Here is a 19,880-nt window from a genome sequence, read left to right on the forward strand (position 1 = left end):
TATACGAAAAAGACCTAAAACCTTTAAGGAACTCCATTATTATTTTAAACCAAATTTTGTATGTTATTTTCAATAACAGAAGCATTATTTCTTTAAAAAGAAGTGTGTAAGAGCTTTTCACTGAGTGTATATTTATGGTATGAAAAAGGCAGGACTGTGCTTTCGTATCACTCTGCAAAAATCATTACCATATTTCCTTGGGATAGACATGAATGAAGTAGTGATAGTCTTGGGTATTTGCTTTCTTCTGCTACAGTTCTAATAGGTATTGATGGAACTGTAACTGATGCTCTTGAGGCAGAGGAAAATACAGAAGGAGGTTTAAGTTGCAGGTGCAATAATGGAAGTCCAAAAGAATTCTGAGGAGATATCTCAAAGGGCCCTGGCTTAACATCAAACAGTTTTTCTGGTTTTATAAATGTTGCAGAGTCCTGCTGAGGTGTCACGTTTTCTTGTCCAACATACTGATCCAAGTTCACAGGCTTAGGGATTTCTGTAATTATTGTTTCCGTCCATTTCTTCTGCTCAACTGCTTTTTTTATGGCTTCAGTATTATACTGGCTCAAATTCAAATGGGACATTGAAGTAGTGTCCATTGCTCTCTTTGGCAAAGGAGGCTGGAAGAAGTCAGATAATCCCCAAGCCACTCTTGGCTGTGGTGGAGGACTGAAGGGAACTTGAGGAACTCTTTCTGTATGGAAGGAAAGGGGCTTAAATTCAGGCTTGGGCTGAAATTGAAGCAAAGGAAAACCATCACCAGGTCTGAAAGCTTTTGCAATGGGGATAAGTTCAGGTGTCTTCAGAATGGCAGAAGGCATAGACAAAAGGTGGAGGTGAGTATTTCCAGCAGGGGCTGGAGACAACGAAGTGGTTGGTAAGCTCTGAGATGCTGGAGTTAGTCCTCTATTCTGGGTTTGGCCTCCTAACTGACAAAAAGGAACACTCTTATGTGGAACATTCTGGAAGAGAAAAAAATATTATGTAAGATTAAAATATATTACGAACTCTTACTTTTTAAATGATGTTCAGTATGTTTTGGAGGAGGTGGAATATAATTACTAAATAAGTTATTTACTCAAATAACCAACAACTGAACTACTAGGACAACTTTAATGGTACTTTAAGATGCATAACCTGTAAATTTCCATTACTATTTTCATCAGATTGCACAATTTCTTTATGGCAGTGTGGGCTGTTCTTGCCAGGCTCTCTGGTGTACTCTCCCATGGGTTGTGGTTTAACGAAAAATCTCTCCTTCAGATTTCTACTGGTGTCTTCAACATCATTACTCCCTCTTGTGGGGTTTGATCCCTGGCTTCCCACCAAATGCACAGACTGAGACTGCTGTAGACGTTGATGTATATCCGGGAGGTTAGCAAAGGATGATCCTACTATTTGCATTAGGCTCATGAAGTTGATCTGTTGCAGCTAGGATAAAATAAAAATTAAAGAAACATCTTAAAATATAATGAAAAGAACCTAAAGAAGCAACAATAATTATCTGAGTATTCCAGAATAGTCATACTTCCGTCTTAGTAACTGCTGGACCCATAAATGCTGAATAGGAAGCAGAGCTGAGAGAGATTTAAAAAAAAAAAAACAGGAAAAGAAGAATAGCTTCCTGTCCTCAAGGAGCTGTCAACTAGGAATATGAACTCCTAGTGAGACTTGGGACTATCTGTAAAGCAGTTTACATAAACATCCCTGGGACCATAAAGGAGTGGTCTGATGGAGTGGGTGAGGATAATTAAAGAATTGCTAAAATGGGTGTGTTGTGACCAGGTTTTTCAGGAAAGAAAAAAGCAGAGATTAGCAACAGGTGAAGAGAGAGGAATTCCTGTGGAAGGGCTGACCCAGTGAAAGGCAAAGGTATGCACTGTGGCTGACAAACCTTGAATGACAAAATCACTTGAGGAGCATTTAAAAAGTCCCAATGGCCAGGTCACACCCTATACCAATAAAATCAGAGTATCCGGGGGATGTGAGCCAGGATTAGTATTTTTTAAGATGACTAGGTGATTTCAATGTACAGAAAAGCTTGGGAATCACTAGCATGTACACTGGCTTAGATGGAGCAGGAAATTTATAGCTAATGAGGAGAGAGGTTAGTACAGTGGTTCCCAAACTGTAGCATGCATCAGAGCCACCTGTAGGACTTCTAAAAGCACTCTTTGTTGAGCCCCATCCCCAGAGATTGATTCCAGTAGGTCTGGGATGGCAGCCTGAGAATTTGTGTTCCTAATATCTAAGTGATGCTGATGTTAATGGTTCAGGGCCCACACTTTGAGAACCACTGGACTTGTGAGAGTATGGTGGGAAAAGAGGGAAGATAAAAGCTGTCCATGGGGGTCTTTCAAGCCCAACAGAGGAATCTGCACTTCTTAAAACAAGCCAATAAGGAAACACTGCGTTTTTTAAAAAAAAAATGTAGGTCCCTTCAATTACAAAAGAAATATATGCTTATTACAGAAAAAAAGGATAAAAAAGAAAATAAGAATGATTCATCTTATTCCCAAAGATAACTAGTATTAACGTTTTTTAGTGTATATCCTTTCATTCCTCGTATTTATTTATTTGTTTGTTTATTTATTTATTTTTGGCTGCTTTGGGTCTTCGTTGCTGTGGGCTTTCTCTAGTTGTGGCGAGTGGGGGCTACTCCTCATTGCGGTGCACATGCTTCTCACTGTGGTGTCTTCTCTTGTTGTGGAGCATGAACCCTAGGCACATGGGCTTCAGTAGTTGAGGCATGTGGGCTCAGCAGTTGTGGCTCATGGGCTCTAGAGCGCAGGCTCAGTAGTTGTGGCGCATGGGGTTAGTTGCTCTGCAGCATGCGCCATCTTCCCAGATCAGGGCTCGAACCCGTGTCCCCTGCATTGGCAGGCAGATTCCTAACCACTGCGCCACCAGGGAAGTTCCATTCTTTGTATTTTTAAAACATGATTGATATCATATAGTATACAAATTTGTGCCTGAAATTTACTGAAGATTTTAAAGCAGGAAAATAAGAGTATTAAAACAATATCTGGGAAAAAATGTCTCAGAAATGCATATATGAGACAATGGAAGTATGAAGTTCTAAGAACCTAAGGTTGGCTACCACTATAGAAATAGCAAGTAACTGTACTGACATACAATGTGGGCAAAAGAGTCAAGAGGGCACAGTACAACACTGGATATGCGTAGTGAAAGAAGGTGAAGATGACTCTCTAAGGCAGTGATTCTCAATCTTCTCCAGAATCATCTGGAGAATGTGTTAGATATACAGGGCAGTGACCAGCAAAGTCCCTAGGTAATCCAAAAAACAAGTTTGACAAATGCTTCTAAAACCTTAAGCAGGTAAAATAGGTCATGCTAGTAAACAGAAAAGGGAAAGAAGAGACTCAGAAGAATAAGAATAAAATCACTTTCAATAAGTTCCATGGGACAGTGGGACATGCTGAAAAAGTATTCCCATCAGGACCCATAGTTCAAAGATTTTTTTTTTTTTTAGTATAAACATCCCAGCAACAGCACATGGGGAGCTGTCACGGAGGGCATAGGTCTCTATTGGAGGAGGGGTGTGGGCAGGGCATGAGGAGGGGTATGGGCATGCTAGGAGGATGGGAACAGTCCTGGCTGCCCCACAGTGGGATGTGTGACGGTCTCTGGCCAGGCCACAGTCCACATGGGAAGACACCAATCAGTCATGAAGTCATGGGAACGCCACACAAGCCTGGCTGTGAGCCCAGGCACCACACAGGCGCATTCACTGTTAAACTATATAGCATGAGGTTGTACATGAGTTAATTACAAAAGAGTTGTATTTATAAAAATCGGTACACATATTTGAAAAACTCACAAAATTAGTGCCCAGAATTATCCATATAAAAATGGTATACTGCATCACATAAAGGGATATGAGGACTTCCAGGGTGTTGCAGTGGTTAAGAATCTGCCTGCCAGTGCAGGGGACATGGGTTCACGCCCTGGTCCACGAAGATGCCACATGCCGCAGAGCAACTAAGCCCGTGCGTCACAACCACTGAGCCTGCGCTCTAGAGCCCACAAGCCACAACCACTGAGCCCGCGTGCCACAGCTACTGAAGCCCGTGTGCCTAGAGCCCATGCTCTGCAACAAGAGAAGCCACTGCAATGAGAAGCCCATGTACTGCAACGAAGAGTAGCCCCTGCTCGCCGCAACTAGAGGAAACCCATGCACAGCAATGAAGACCCAATGCAGCGAAAAATAAAATAAATAAATAAAAAAGAAAATTGTACAATTAAAAACAAAAAGGGTATGAAAGTGAACGTAGAACACATGAAGAGAAGATAAGATCTGAGGGAAATTAATGTTTAAGGAATAAAATAGAAAAGGGAAATATTTAAAAATTGTTGGTAGACAGAGGAAAGGATAACCAGGTGAGAAAAAGATGATGGAAGGCAAAGTGAACAATACTTTAAAATGCAGCTGACAATTTCAAACCAAGCCAACATTTGGTTTGGGGATGATAAATGTGATGTGACGGACTGTGTTAGAAAATGAACTTTGGGCACCTTTGAGCAGGGGCCGCTGGTCTGGTTTGATTATCCCCCACCTCACTTTTGTGAGCAGCTCTGCATCCCCAAGAGCTCAGTAAAAAAAAGTCGTCATGGGAAGTAGGGAACTCAGCCTAGACTCTAGTCCCTAGAGTTAGGACTTCTGAATAACAAAGCAAGAGTGCCCAAAGCAGAGAAGCCCTGCAATTCAATTTTAACTTGTCCGTCTCTGGAAGTTTGTTCATATTTTAAAAGCTTACATATATATCATGTGTAGACTTACTTGTTTATATGAAGATGTGCTTACCTGAACTAATTTAAACATTTCATCTTGAAGCATTTGCCTAACAGAATCAGAATATGATAACTGAGCCCTGGGTTCGTTTCTCTGGGTTGGCTGAGCTGTTGGCCCAGGTGTTTGTGAAGCAACAGTGACTCTATTTGATACCAAAGGTGGAGCTGAGGAAGATTTATCTTTACATGCAGAGATCCGTGCACTATGTGGAAGCATATAAATAAAAAACACACATTAATCAAGAAAGAAACAAATTAGATGTCTATGAGCTGAGTATTTTGATCCTACTTTTTTATTCTACTTTAAAAGCTTTCTGGAAGTTTTCAGGAAATTTAAACCCTAAAGCCGATCTCACTCTATCCCTCAGCCCCCAGGCACATTTGTCCTCAGCACAGTTATTCATCCAAATGCTGTAATTAAGGGACATGTGATGTCTAGTCAGCCATGGTCCCCTCCCTATGGTGTTACAACCCAGGACAGTTCTCACGTTCATTTTACTTGCCTGGTCCCTACAGGCATCTGAGTTTGAGACCTGTGCAATCATTCTGATTAGGTGTACAGAGTACATAATTTGGCTTAGGAATATATTTCTTGGACTAAATTTAATGATCCAGAATGGATTTAAGAAAACTGTGGAAAGAATGGGTTAAAAAAATGTTTAATTCTAACATGGATAGAGCAAACTCCTGTCGTTCTTCATTAAATGTGAAACAACAGTATTGTGAACATTTCATTTCCAAACAAATCAGAGACTTGATGTTAATAATTAAACCCTAACAAAAATGCTTATTTAGAAATAAAAGTTAAAAATCAAAGTGAGTTTTGTTTTATAAAATGATTGTTTGGGGATGATTCCTTAAAACATAGAAGGGACTCAATGTTGTACAAGCAAATCAATTTTATAACCTAAATTAGGGAACAGGCACTATCATGTCCAAATAAACTGATCATTGTCTCTAAAACGAAAATAACACATTAAACTGTGTTTATATTTATTTGGATTTACATTCATTCCCTTTCAGCAATAACATTTGCCTTTTATCAAGCATCTCACATCCTTAATAACAAAACTATATTTGGGAAATCCATAAAAAAACAGGCGTTACAACTGACCTGCCTATTTTAAGACAACTTTATTGGCCTTTGCTTTCAACAAGTAATGAGATAAATTCTAATACTGGAGAGTTTTTTTAAAGCAAATTTGTGCTATATCATTCTCCTATTTCAACATGATTTGTAAACACTAAACACACTGTTCAACTCCTGTAAAATAAATTCAGAAGACAACTGGATGACTCTTTTCTATGAGAGAATTAGAAGCATTTCATATGCTATTAGAGATCTGCTAGAGGCTGAAAATGAGCAAGAACTACATCTTTCAATAATATATCCACTACTTCTTTTTTCCAGAAAAGATTTGTTCTAAAATAGTTCCTGCATGTCTTTAAAACACAACTGTTAGAGGAAAATCTTTTACTCTCTTAGTTTTTGGTCAAGATCTTAGTAATTATTTCAAAATGGTACAGTAGGCATCATTTCATTCTCTTATCTATTTGTAATTATATCAATATGGTACAGTATGCAAAAATTCTCACCTAGAAACTTCTGAACTTGTATCTACACCAAATGAATGAGGAGTGATGTGTTCTGGATCTATAGAGCCTTCGATCATACTACAATTAAAGATTAATAATCAATTAGGAAGCAAGATATTCTTCACATTATCTAAGGTCCAGGTGATCTAATGCTCCGCGATCTAAGAGTCTAAACATCCTCTAATCTTCTGTAATACTTAGCTCGTAATTACAATCTATTTACATCCGTCTCTATAGCAATAGTAACAGATTCAAACAAAAGCAAAGAATATGTCTGGATGGCTTTAATATACGACTTGAACACTATTAAATGCTTGGCAACAGAAATAATATAATCTAAAATGAGTGGAAATGAAGTTAGCTGGGACCTCAAATTTTACCTAGGAAGAAGCAGACAGTTTGCTCAGGAACACTACAGAGCCCATTATCACATCTGAAACTGTAACGACTAGTTTTTTATTAATAGAAATATCTATATTACTTGTAAAGGCACAGGACATTAAACATATTTTTTTGTTAATTATCCACAGAAGACCTGAACAAAAAAGAAGAGAAAGAAAATCTAATTATGTTGCCTCTCTTATCTGAGGTAATTCTAAAATTCTAAAACATCAAAAATTCTAAAAATTAAGAAATCATGCCCAAACTGCAACAAATGAAAACTGCCTGCAGCTATCCTTGAAGCTAATAAGCTAGCGGGCTTCCCTGGTGGCACAGTGGTTGAGAGTCCGCCTGCCGATGCAGGGGACACAGGTTCATGCCCCAGTCTGGGAAGATCCCACGTGCCGCGGAGCAGCTGGGCCCGTGAGCCATGGCTGCTGAGCCTGTGCATCCGGAGCCTGTGCTCCGCAACGGGAGAGATCACAACAGTGAGAGGCCTGCATACCGCAAAAAAAAAATAATAAATAATAATAATAATAAAAAGCTAGCAGAGTATGTGTCCATCAAAGCCCTATGGACAGTGTGCAGTAATCATACCATAACAGTGAAAGATTATACATATATGACTCATAAAGATTCTTTACTTGACCCATGAAGAGTGGAATTAGTATGGAAAGGGAGTACCCTAATTAGCAGCTGAATAAACTCTGGTCTATTCATAGCTATATTTTACTTTAAGGTTGATAGTGACAGGAGAACAAAAAGCATTTTAGACATCATTATTTATTTCACTCTACCAAGATTTAGAAGTATAGAATTTACTAAAAATCATCACCACCACTACTATTAAATTGAGGTTACAATTTCACTAGGAACACAGTTATCACCATAAAATATATACTGTTAATGATGAGGAAAAAAAAACCCCCTCTTCATCAAGTTAATCCCAGATGAGCTTTGAAAGCTTTCCATACTTTTTCCCCCTTACCCTTTCTGTTCAGTTGATTTTTCTTCCATACATGTCTCTAACAGTTCTTCCCTTGGACACTGAACCTCTCCTGTGGAATGCTGTTAAAATTAATAGTACCCAAAAAGAAAACAGGTGAAACAAACAGGTATTACTGTCTCAGTTATCTTGAGTTTCACATTAGCCATTCACCTGGAATAAAAACAGTCTAAAAGCAAGTGCGAAACCAAACATTAAAATGTACTCCCAGTCCTGCTCTGACTAGACCTTTATATTGTGATGCCTTTGGCCCATCACCCTGAGCCACTGAGCATATTAAACTACAAAGACAAATGATGTCACTAGAAATCATTCACAATGTATTTACAATGTATTTGTAAATTACACACACATCACTACATAAGTAAGTACAACTGACCTTTGAACAACACTGGTCTGAACTAAGGGGGTGCACTTATATCAGATTTTTTTCAGTAAATACACTACACCATCTGGGGTTGGTTGAATCCACGCCAGGTCCTGGAACCAATCCTCCGTGAATACTAAGGGATGAATGGATGAGGATTTTTTACTGCATGGGGGTCAAAGCCCCTAACTGCCATGTTGTTCAAGGGCCAACTGTACGCTGTGAAAACAACTAGAAAATCAGAAAAAAAAAATCCTTCTTAAAGGAATTGTTTCAATAATTAGAGATGTCTGTGTTCTACCTGGAAATCCAGCGTATAGAGTTTTGAGAAAACAAGTAATACATAAAAGTCCATGTATGTGTAAAAACTGCACACTATTGCTGAATTATACATTCTGAATATGGCACACTTGCATAACTCTTGATTAAATTAATTTAGTACAGCAGTTTATGAAATTAGCATTTCATTGCCTGAAATTATTAGACATCTAACTAATAATAGAATTTCAGTGAAAGAAAAATGCTGCATGGCTACACTCTACAGTCCACAGTACACTTTTAAGAGATAATAGCCTTGGTTGGATATATTGAATAAAACACTATAGTGTTACCATAGCATAATTTAACTTTATCCACTACTTATAGACTTACTTCTTCTAAATGCTGTGGTAAAGTCTGCATCTGCATGTAAGAGGCAATACTGGGACTTTTAACAATTCCAACAGATTCTTTGGCGGATTCTACACGGAAACAAGAAGGAAGAGAAAACTGACCTTTTGAAAAATAATCAATTTTCTTTTTAGAATGTTCAGAAATATTATAGGAAACAAATATAATGGCAGAAACATTTTCTATCCTCCTTACAAAAATATCTTTAAACACCTAGAGACAACCCCTCTTCATCAAGTGAATCACAGGTGAGCCTTGAGAGGCCTCATATCAGTGTGTATAACTCCACATAAAGCTCTGAGAGTTTCTGTTTTAAAGAAGACTGCCAAGGAAAGGTTCATAGAATTGGTTCACAGCAATGAGGAGACCCATAATAATTACACAGCAAGGCAAAAGGCCCCAAAATTGTATATTCAGGTTATAAGTTAATATGCTTAACGTTTCATAAATATTAAATACTCTTTAAATATTTGGCTTTAGGCTATTATAAACATGCCAATTTAGATGTAAGATGTAAGTTATCTCAGATAATCATTCACCAATATCAAATTAGTAAGGTCAAACAAAAAGATTAGCTAAATGAACTGACCTTCATAGTCTGATGAGTATATATCCATTTCCTCCTGTGTAAATGTTTCTACTTCTAAAAGATCCTCCTCAATATCTACAAATATTTTTTCAGTATCATCAGTGACAGAAATAATCTCATCATTGGTTCCTTTTATTTCAGGATTTTTTACTTCAGTTGGCATTCTACTGACAGAAATGAAGCAGCTAAAATTATAACTCATTCTTGGGAACAAAGAGCTTGCTTTCAATTGATTCAGTTTATTGAAAAAGAACAAACTAAGCTTTCGTATTTATAAAGTTTGTTTTTTAACCATGTATGGCAAATACTAGAAGCTTAATAAAAGGTTGTTCAATGAGTAACTGAACGTCCCGTTTTTATTTACTCAAAGGATTAGAATAATTTCCACTTTTCTAAATTTGCCATTCTCACAAAGGAATCTTCCTGCTACCAAGGCTTCAGCTTTAGTATTCAAAGATACATTACTTGTAATATTACTTAATACGTAAAAATGGATGAGATGATTAGTTCAACTTCCTCTGACACAGGAAATCAATGAACATAATAAAGGGATCTCTTGGGATGAATTAGCTCCTGTCTTACAAGATATAAGCTAGACCAACACGTAAAGAAACAAAATTTGTAATGAATTGTTAAAGTACTTCAGAAAGCACTCTCTTACTGCTTCTCTAGTTCAAAGAAATGCTCATTTCTTTAACTTTCAAGGGTTCAATTCTCCTTTAAGCCCAAACACCATCAAACAAGGTATTTGAAAAGGAAGGTATAATCAGCAACTTACTTCAAGATACTCTGACAAGATTCATTCTGATCATTTCTTTCCTCACTCCCACCTTGAGTGGATACTGCAACAGAACAGCCAGCATCTGTTTTAAAATCACTCTCTATATTGGGTCCATTCTGAGGCTCAGGGTAATTATTCTCTAGCACCTAAAACAAACCATTTATAGTACTTAATATTCATTTAATTTTCATTATATATATATATATATATATATATATATATATATATATATTTTTTTTTTTTTTTGTGGTACGCGGGCCTCTCACTGTTGTGGCCTCTCCCACTGTGGAGCACAGGCTCCGGACGCGCAGGCTCAGCGGCCATGGCTCACGGGCCCAGCCGCTCCGCAGCATGTGGGATCTTCCCGGACCGGGGCACGAACCTGTGTCCCCTGCATCGCCAGGCGGACTCTCAACCACTGCGCCACCAGGGAAGCCCTCATTATATTTTTAGATTATTAATACTTTCTACAGAACTTCTCCTGATTAAGTCTCTTATTCATTTACCAAGTATTTACTGCATTTCTAATACTCAATATTTGATGCTGAAGCAATGTCTGTCTTTATTCCACCTAGAAAAAATAAGCTTGACTACCTAAAGAGTATTCAAAAGAAATCAGCCTTACAAACTTGAAAGGTATATCACCAGTGTTTTCAGGCACAGAACAATAGCAATAAAAATGTAAAGTTGCTTTCATTGCACTCTCTTTACAGTTATAAAGACATTTAGTAATTATTTCAAAATGACATAGTGGGCAAAAATATATGCAGCTAAAAATACAAGGGATGTATCTCTTTTGTTTTACTTAGAAATTTAGGTATGCATCACCTAGAAACACTTAAAAATTTCTATGACAACAAATATCACAGTATCTTCTAAACTACCTTACAATAACAGAAACTGATCTCAAAAAAAGGAAAAAAAACACAAAAAGAAAACATAAAACAAAACAAAATTTCTTCAACCCAGAATAAACTAGTTTAAAATGAAGGCAATTCAAAAAAGAACAAATGAAGAATTAAAAAGTGTGGAGGGGTGTTGACCAAGACAGCAACACAGGAGGCTCCTGAATTCTCCTCCTCTCACAGACACACTGAATGTACAACGACACACAGAAAATTACCACTGAAAGAAATCCAGAAGCTCACTGGGTGACTCCTACACATCAGGGGAATAAGAAAACACATGTTGAAACAGGTAGTTAAGGCTGAAACACAATCTGACCATAAACCCCAACCCTGGAACAGCACCCTACAAGCGGGAGGGAACTTCTAACTTCCAGCTTCCAAAAAGCAAAGGGTTTGGACCCTACATTTAGTGCCCAGACTTTTAAGACTCCTACTTGAGAGTCAGGGCCCCAAAACACCTAGCTCTGAGAGCCAAAGAGTCTTGTATCCATGAAACCCACAAGAGTATAGCAAACAAAGAAGCAGTTATTAACAAGTGTGTGAGCACTGCACTGCAGCTATCCCCACAGGGCTTAGCACAGAGGGGTGGGCAAAAACAGCCATCTCCCAGTCTTCCCCTGGAATGAGTCCATCCGCATACTTTGTAAGCTGCTGCCTGGGGAGCCCGCACCTGAGCACTCATCTTGGCCTGGCTACAGCCTTCCCCAGAGACCAGGGAAGCCAATGGACACCTCCTCTATCTTCTCTATCTACCCTGCTCCAAGTCACCAGTATCTCCCTAGAAGGAGCCTATACACACATATGTTGCCCCAGTTTTTGCAGCTGCTGACTGAGGGGGAGGTCCCTGGATCACCTGCCTCTGATAGCCAGTAGGGCTTGTATTCACAAGTCCTACAGAACTGTAGCAAACAAAGAAGCAGTTCTTAATGGGTGCAGGAATACCCACAATGGCTATACACGTGGGCCCAGACCACAGGGAGCAGGCAAAAATACCCATCTCCCGGTTACTCCCCAAGAAGGGCTTAACTACATACTTCGCCACATGCTGTCTGAGGGTCTGGCTTCCAATCAGCCTGCATCTGGTGCTAAATGCGATCTACCCCTTTGGGACACTGACAGTCTTCACATAACCTCAATTACTAGGAATCACTAAGAACAAAGGAGGCTTAGATAATCACAAAGGTTTCAGAGACAACCAAAAGCTCAGGCCAGGTTAACTGATGAGGTTCATCTCCTACATAAGACCACTCTGTTCAGACTGGGCGATGTGGCTATTTTATTTAATGCTCAGAAATCAACAAAGAGACTCAAAGAAAATAAAGAAACAGAAGAATATGTTCCAAACAAATGAATAAGATAAATCTCCAGAAACAGATCTTAATGAAAGAGATAAGTGATTTACCTGATAGAGATCTAAAAGAACAATCACTGAGATGAGGGGAACAATGCATGAACAAAGTGATACTTTCAAGGAAGAGATAGAAAATACAAAAAAAGTACAAAACGTAAATTAGAACTGAAGAACACAATAGCTGAACTGAAAAAGTCACTGAAGGGATTCAGTAACTGACTAAATCAAGCAGAAAAAAGGACCAGAGAACTCAAAAATAGGGCAGTGGAATCAAAGAAGCAAGAAGGAAGAAGAATAAAAGAGTGCAGATAACTTAAGGGTACATTACAGAGGTCCCAGAAAGAAAGAAAGGGGCAAAAAGCTTATTCAAAGAAATAATGGCTGAAAACTACTCAAACCTGGGGAAAGAAACAGACATCAGATCCAAAAAGCCTAGAGAGTTCAAAATAACATAAATCCAAAGAGACCTACACCAAGAGACAAAAGTTAAAAACAAGGAGAGAATCTTAAAAGCAGCAAAAGAAAAACAATTTGTTACCTATAGAGGAACCCCTATAATGTTATCAGTAGATTTTTCAGCAGAAATTCTGTAGTCCAGAAGGGAATGGCATGATATATTAAAAGGGCTGAAAGAAAAAAACTGCCAACCAAGAATACTCTACCCAGCAAAGCTGTCCTTCAGAATTGAAGGAAAGATAGTTTTCCAGACAAGCAAAAACTGAAGGAGTTCATGACCACTAAACCAGCCTTACAAGAAAAGTTAAAAAGAGTTCTTCAAGCTGAAACAAATAGATGCTAATTAGTAGCAGAAAAACATACGAAAGTATAAAACTCATTGGTAAAGGTAAATATATAGGTAAATTCAGAATATTCTAGTGTTGTAATGGTGGTGGGTTAAACACTCATAACTGTACTATGAAGAATAAATCACAAAAGTATTAAAGATAACTATAGCTACAATAATTAATGGATACACAATGTAAAAAGATATAAATTGTTACATCAAAAATATAAAATGCAGGGAGAGGGGTAGTGTAATAAATATGCAGAGCTTTTGTATGCATTCGAAGTTAAGTTATCAGCTTAAAACAGACTATTACAAATATAACTTGTTTTAGTATAAGCCTCATGGTAACCACAAAGCAAAAGCCTATAGTAAACAAGCAAACAAAAAACCCACAAAAGATTTTTTAAAAGGAATCCAAGCATACCTCTACAGAAAATATTCAAATCTCAAAGAATAGAGCAAAAGAGGAAGAGGGAGTTCCCTGGTTGCCTAGTGGTTAGGATTTGCACTGTCACTGCTGTGGCCTGGGTTCAATCCCTGGTTGGGAAAGAAACTGAGATCCTGTAAGCCATGTGGCATGGCCAAAAAAAAAAAAGCAAGAGAGGAAGAAAAGAACAAAGGAAATACAAAACAACCAGAAAACAATTAACAAAATGGCAGTATTAAGCCCATACATATCCATACATATCTATAATTGATTTAAAGGTAAATGGACTAAATTCTCCAATCAGAAGACATGGAGTAGTTAAAAGGATTAAAAAAAAGACCCAACTGAATACTGCCTACAAGAGACTCACTTCAGCTTTAAGGACACACACATACTGAAAGTGAAGAGATAGAAAAGTATTCCACGCAAGCAGAAACCAAAGGAAAACAGGGGTAGCTATATTTAGACAAAACAAACTTTAAGCCAAAGACTATAACAACAGACAAAGAAGCTCATTATATAATGATAAAGGGGCCAATTGATCAAGAATATATAACATCAATTAATATTTATGCAGCCAACATAGAAGCCAACACAAAAATTAACTCAAAATGGATTAAAGACTTGAAAGTAAGACCTGAAACCATAAAGCTCCTAGAAGAAAAGACGGGCAGTTAAGCTCCTTGATGATGATTTTTTGGACACCAAAAGCAAAGGAAACAAAAGCAAATTTGAATTATACCTCAATAAAACTGAAAAAAAGAACAAATTTAGATACTATTGGAATTCTCCAAATATTAAAAAAAAAGTCCATGTCCCAACTACTTTACCATATAGAAATTTGTTTTCCAAGAAATTCACCTCCATCTTTTTCTGGAGTACAACAGCAAGTACTCAATCAAAAGATATTTATGAAAAAAATACTTGCCTTGCAAACAGTTAGGTTAAAAGAGCAGCCTTTTACTTGCCACTGGGTAGAGAAAAGAAAGAATAGCCCGGGCTGCCCTGGTGGCCTGGTGGTTGAGAGTCCACCTGCCGATGCAGGGGACACGGGTTCGTGCCCCGGTCTGGAACGATCCCACATGCCGCAGAGCGGCTGGGCCCGTGAGCCATGGCCGCTGAGCCTGCGCGTCCGGAGCCTGTGCTCCGCAACGGGTGAGGCCACAGCAGTGAGAGGCCCGCATACCACACACACAAAAAAAGAATAGCCCATAAGCATTAATTTCTCTACTGATATCCATCTGCCTTTCTAAGTTTGGTCCTCCAACTTCATCTGCCAGATAGTATAAGAAAAGATGATCCTCTAATACATACGATGAGATATCAGTAATAAAAACTGGACAGCTGCCTAGTTCTTCCTCATCTGAACAAAACCCTAAAACTTTAAAAAGAAATAACAGAAATGTAATACCACTTATATCACTTAAAATTATCTCTTCTTTTTTTTTTTTTTTTTTTTTTTATTTTGGCCATGCCATGCAGCTTGCAGGATATATCAGTTTCCCGACCAGGGATTGAATCCGGGCCACGGCAGTGAAAGCACCAAATCCTAACCACTAGACCACCAGGGAACTCTTTTTCTTTTTTATAAACACACATGAAACCTCAAAACCTCACAGCCTCTCTGAAAGCACTTTAACCCTAATTTATCATTTTTAAGAATTAAAGGAACCACTTTAAAAAATTAGGTGATACAGGTTATAATCAGCATTGTCATTAACTTTGTTACTTAGTGACTCTTTATTAGATAGGGAAATATAAATATAGTTTTAATCTAAAATGAGAATTCTCATTTGTATGTAATTAACAATTCAAGTATTTACCTTAATAATGGCATTTTTTGCCTTATATGTAGCAAAGTAGGGTTGTTTCAAAAGCCACAATGATGTAAGAATGGCAGCCGTAGAGGTCTTTACACGAATGACAGGACTGTACTCACAGGATGACGCAGTGAGACCAAAATCACAGAGCAGTCTTCTATCAGACCATCTTATCATCCATTCCAACAGCCTTCTTATACTGCCAAATGTGTTATTTAGTGCTAGAGGAAGATCTTCTTGAGGGTTAATATCGTTGCATTGAATTACTTTGAAAATACATCTTCTAGTTTCAGTAGACTTGGGAGTGCAAAAACTATGGTTTGACCACCTCTGTATTAAAGTTTTCTCTGCATTGTCATCTTGTATTCTGTAAACTGACTTCTGTTTTAAACCAAACAACCCACTCTTCCCTTCATTTTTATTGACTTCATTCAAAGGGTTCTCTAAAAAAGGCTTGATCCCTTGATTAACCAGTACAGAAGCCGAAAGTGTCTGGTTTTCTGATTTTTCATACTCATATGACTCAGGAGCAACAACAAAGCAAGAGCCAGCTCTAAACACATTCTGGCTTTTGGTTTTGCCCTGACGTCGTTTTAATGTTGTATGTACATCAAAAAGTAAAGAATTAAGTTCATGTTCTCTAAGATGTCCAGAAAAGCTAGTTAGAAATGGAATGCCAGCATCCTTGGAACCAAGTAGGTCTCTTTCAAGAACATAACTCAAGAAGAGTTCAAGGAATTTAATATATTCATCATCGTCACGTTCAAATTCCCAAACACCTATTATAGGAAGTGTATTTTGTAACAACTTTTCATGATCTTCTTTTCTTTTAGGGTTTTCCTTCTGATTACATATTTTCTTTTTTCCATTGGGCTTACCAGTCAATGTTAATTCCATGTGATTTGGGGCATTCCTATAGCAAAATAAAATTTAAAAAGACAAAATTAAGATCACTTAATCACTAAAAATGATCTTAGCATTGACAATAAAAATTCTCTCTGCTGGTTAAGTCATACCTCTTGTTTTCTGATGCCTTGGTAACCTATCTTTCAAATAAGGGGCAAAGATCTCTAAGTAGTCACTCGAGCTGAACATTCTGAGTCCAAAAAATATAACAGATTAATATCAAAAGGGAAATTTTATGTTAAAAAAGATTAAAAGGTGTTCATAGAAATTTCACTATTAAAAAAAACATGACTTTTTCTGGGAAAAAAAAAGCAGGTCCTCTAACAGGTCAGAATTTAGAAATACTATACAAAGTCAATAAAAAATCACAAGCCACCAATACACATCATAGTTTACAGTTTTCTGTTTCTCTCTTGCATCCACCCCTTTCAGCTTCCCTGTATGATATGCAAGAAGCAGGACTGCCCTCAGGATTCCACAGGATACCACACAAAAGTTGGGTATTTTTCTAAACACTTTCTGCTGCTGTTAACCTGTTGGGCAGGCACCTAACTGCCAGCCATAATTACTTTTAAATCTGTTTCCTTTCAACATGGTTCTTAGGGCAGAACACAGATCCCTAGTTCCCTCAATAAAAGAAAGCTTCCAGTTAGGCACCTGGGCTGAAGCCTCCATGTCTCTTCCTATTAAGAATGCAAAATAAGCAGTCTCCAAGGTATTCCTGTGCTAACACTGAAGTTGTTTGGTGAAACAAGCACATCATTTATGACACTACCAGATACAGTTTAAGCAGACGTTTGAAGTAGATGATACTATTTCACTTAAGCAAGATTATGGTTGATTATATAGTCTTTCAGTCACGAGAAGGATAAACTGCATTGTAGATACTGAATTATAAAGAAAAAAATCTGCTTAAGTCAAAGTAACAGAGGTTTAACTGATAAGCAAGAATTTCTCAACAATTTATAGACAAGCTTCAAAGATGAATGTGCAAAAAAAAAAAAAAGATGAATTTGCAAATTCCTTCCCTGGAAACTCTAAAAATAATATAGCTAACCAAATAATCCTGAACTATTTAAGTCTAAGATTGCTAAAAGAACTAAAAGTCCTCCAGTGAACTCTAGAATTTCATCTACTCATTTTATTTTATACCTTCAGGTGGCAAAATTATTTTGTATCTCAGTAATATTTTAAATGGATTTTCAACAGTCTCATCTTACACTCCTCACATTCTTGTGGGTATGGAGGGTGGTAATAATACAATCAGTGAGGTTGCTGGAAATAAAAATCAGGTCATCAGTTGCATGAAAATACTGAAAGTACTTTGTTCCCAAAGGAAGTGAATGCTTTCTATCACGAGATCTCAATTGTACCTTTGAGAGAAATGTATCCTACTTTTTTCTTCAGCCAACAAAGCTTCTGAGAAAGTATCAGCTGTATCTGCATCACTGTGGACCAGAGAATTCCCTGGTTCTGTGAGTGTGCTCCTGCTCAAACTAGTTCCCAAGGAAAACTTGTCAAAACCTAGAACCTCAGTTGGTTTTTCTTCTTCAGTTGGCTCCCATATATTCATCTCAAAAGAACCTATATTTCTCTGCACACGTTTCAGAGCTTTCACCCTCACTTTATGGATAGAATGCATGATAACAGACATCATTTCCTGAGTTTGGGGACCTAGAAAGAAAAGAACAAAAGGCCTTAAAGTTCATTATAATGTTTCAACTCAAGACATAAGGGGATTCAATTCTGGTCCCCCCTGGGAACATGAAATCTAACTGATGGCTAAGGCTTAGTTCTACAATCTTACAGATCATACTTTTTTTCAATATCTGTTAGAAAGGTACGGTCCATATTTTTAAGGTAGAACAGCAGAAGCTAGAAAAGGTCCATTAAAGAACAATAAAAGTGATTCCATAAAAAAGTATGCCCTGGAAAACAAAAAATTTAGAAGCAATTTAACTGTTTCAAAAATCGGATAATTAGAGAAAGAATCACTAACATTCTTCTCATTCCCACAGAGTGGTACACAAGAGAAAATAAGTATAATTTTAGCCAAAGAAACAAAAACACCTTTCTGACTTCAAGTAACAGAAAACAACAGAAAGGGAAGTTTTTCAAGAGTGCCTACATAAAAATTTTTAAATATCAGTAATACATTAACATGACATTTTAGAGATTTCAAAAAAGTCTGAAAAAATATAAATCACAAATACAATGTAAGTACATTAATGCAATAATGTACATCATAGGATATTACTAGACTTAAATAACTAGACTATAGTTCTAAAACAGAGAGTAATTTTAATTCTTTAAAAATTTCTATATTATGAATACCTCATTTTATTAGACTTCACAGATATTGCATGTTTTACAAATTGCAATATCTGTGAAGGTTTGGGGCAACCTTCAAGCAAGTCTACTGGTGCCATTTTTCCAGCAGCATTTGCTCACTTCATGTCTCTGTGTCACATATTGCTAATTCTCACAGCATTTCAAACTTTTTCATTATTATGAGATTTGTTTTGGTGACCTGTGATCAGTGATCTTTAATGCTACTACTGCAAAAAGATTATAACTTGCTTATGATTATGACTCGGATAATGGTTAGCATTTTTTAGCAATAAAGTACTTTTTTAATTAAGGTATATACATTGTCTTTTTTTAGAGCACACTTAATAGACTATAGTATACTGCAAACATAACTTTTATATGCACTAGGAAACCAAAAAATTCATGTGACTTGCATTACTGCATTATTCACTTTATTATGGTGGTCTGGAACCAAACCTGCAATATCTCCAAGGTATGCCTGTGCTTAATGCCATTGAACTGTACACTTAAAAATGGTAAATTTTATATTATTTATATTTTACCACAATAAAAAAATTTTTCATAAGGTCATCTTGAATGCATAGTATAAAATAAGGAGCATAAATAACCCTAAAAGGAGAATACTAGTCTTCAATAAAATATCTGATTATACAAAGCATTATATATTCATTTTATATATTTTATCTTGTTTAATCCTCTTTACATATTCATAAAGAAATATTAATATACTCATTTTACAAATAAGGAAAAGAGGCTCAGAGATACCGAGCAACTTGCCTATGGTCACACAGTTACTAACTAACAGAGCCATGACATGAAGTCAGCTTTGTCTGGTTCCAAAGCAACAGAATTGGTGCTTCCGTAATGGGGAAGTGCTTCTGACTTCTCATACTCCTATCTCCAAAGAGAAATGCATAAAAACATAAGCACTAGAAAATAAATGCTTTCAAAACAAAATGAGAATCTTCAGCAATTTATCTAACAGATATCTAAGAAATGACAGATCATACCTTTCACAACATAGTGTCTGAGTCTCTGTTGAAGAGAGTGATATTTTTCTCTTAAAGGAACTCTTATGTCCTCAGGATTGGGAAATGCTTTCACAAAAATTTCTGCTACCTTCAGAAAAATTTAAAAATGAGTTTTATGAGC

General features: G+C 37.1%; 1 protein-coding gene across 6 annotated transcripts in view; it reads right to left on the minus strand.

The window, feature by feature from the left end:
- CPLANE1 (ciliogenesis and planar polarity effector complex subunit 1) overlaps window positions 1–19,880 on the minus strand; it is a 150,295-nt gene that overhangs the window by 83,168 nt on the left and 47,247 nt on the right. For 4 of the 6 annotated variants that reach the window (XM_060092817.1, XM_060092813.1, XM_060092816.1 and 1 more), the window contains 11 exons: window positions 19,739–19,847; window positions 17,771–18,071; window positions 15,495–16,404; window positions 10,196–10,344; window positions 9,418–9,584; window positions 8,811–8,899; window positions 7,775–7,854; window positions 6,406–6,483; window positions 4,823–5,012; window positions 1,135–1,428; window positions 189–959 (listed from right to left, as the gene is read on the minus strand). In XM_060092817.1, the coding sequence (XP_059948800.1) occupies window positions 189–959; window positions 1,135–1,428; window positions 4,823–5,012; window positions 6,406–6,483; window positions 7,775–7,854; window positions 8,811–8,899; window positions 9,418–9,584; window positions 10,196–10,344; window positions 15,495–16,404; window positions 17,771–18,071; window positions 19,739–19,847 (3,138 nt within the window). The remainder of the gene's footprint in view (window positions 1–188; window positions 960–1,134; window positions 1,429–4,822; window positions 5,013–6,405; window positions 6,484–7,774; window positions 7,855–8,810; window positions 8,900–9,417; window positions 9,585–10,195; window positions 10,345–15,494; window positions 16,405–17,770; window positions 18,072–19,738; window positions 19,848–19,880) is intronic. The other 2 variants (XM_060092812.1, XM_060092814.1) reach the window with 2 other exon arrangements.

This window comes from Mesoplodon densirostris, chromosome 3, assembly GCF_025265405.1.
Source record: "Mesoplodon densirostris isolate mMesDen1 chromosome 3, mMesDen1 primary haplotype, whole genome shotgun sequence".
Lineage (NCBI taxonomy): Eukaryota > Metazoa > Chordata > Mammalia > Artiodactyla > Ziphiidae > Mesoplodon > Mesoplodon densirostris.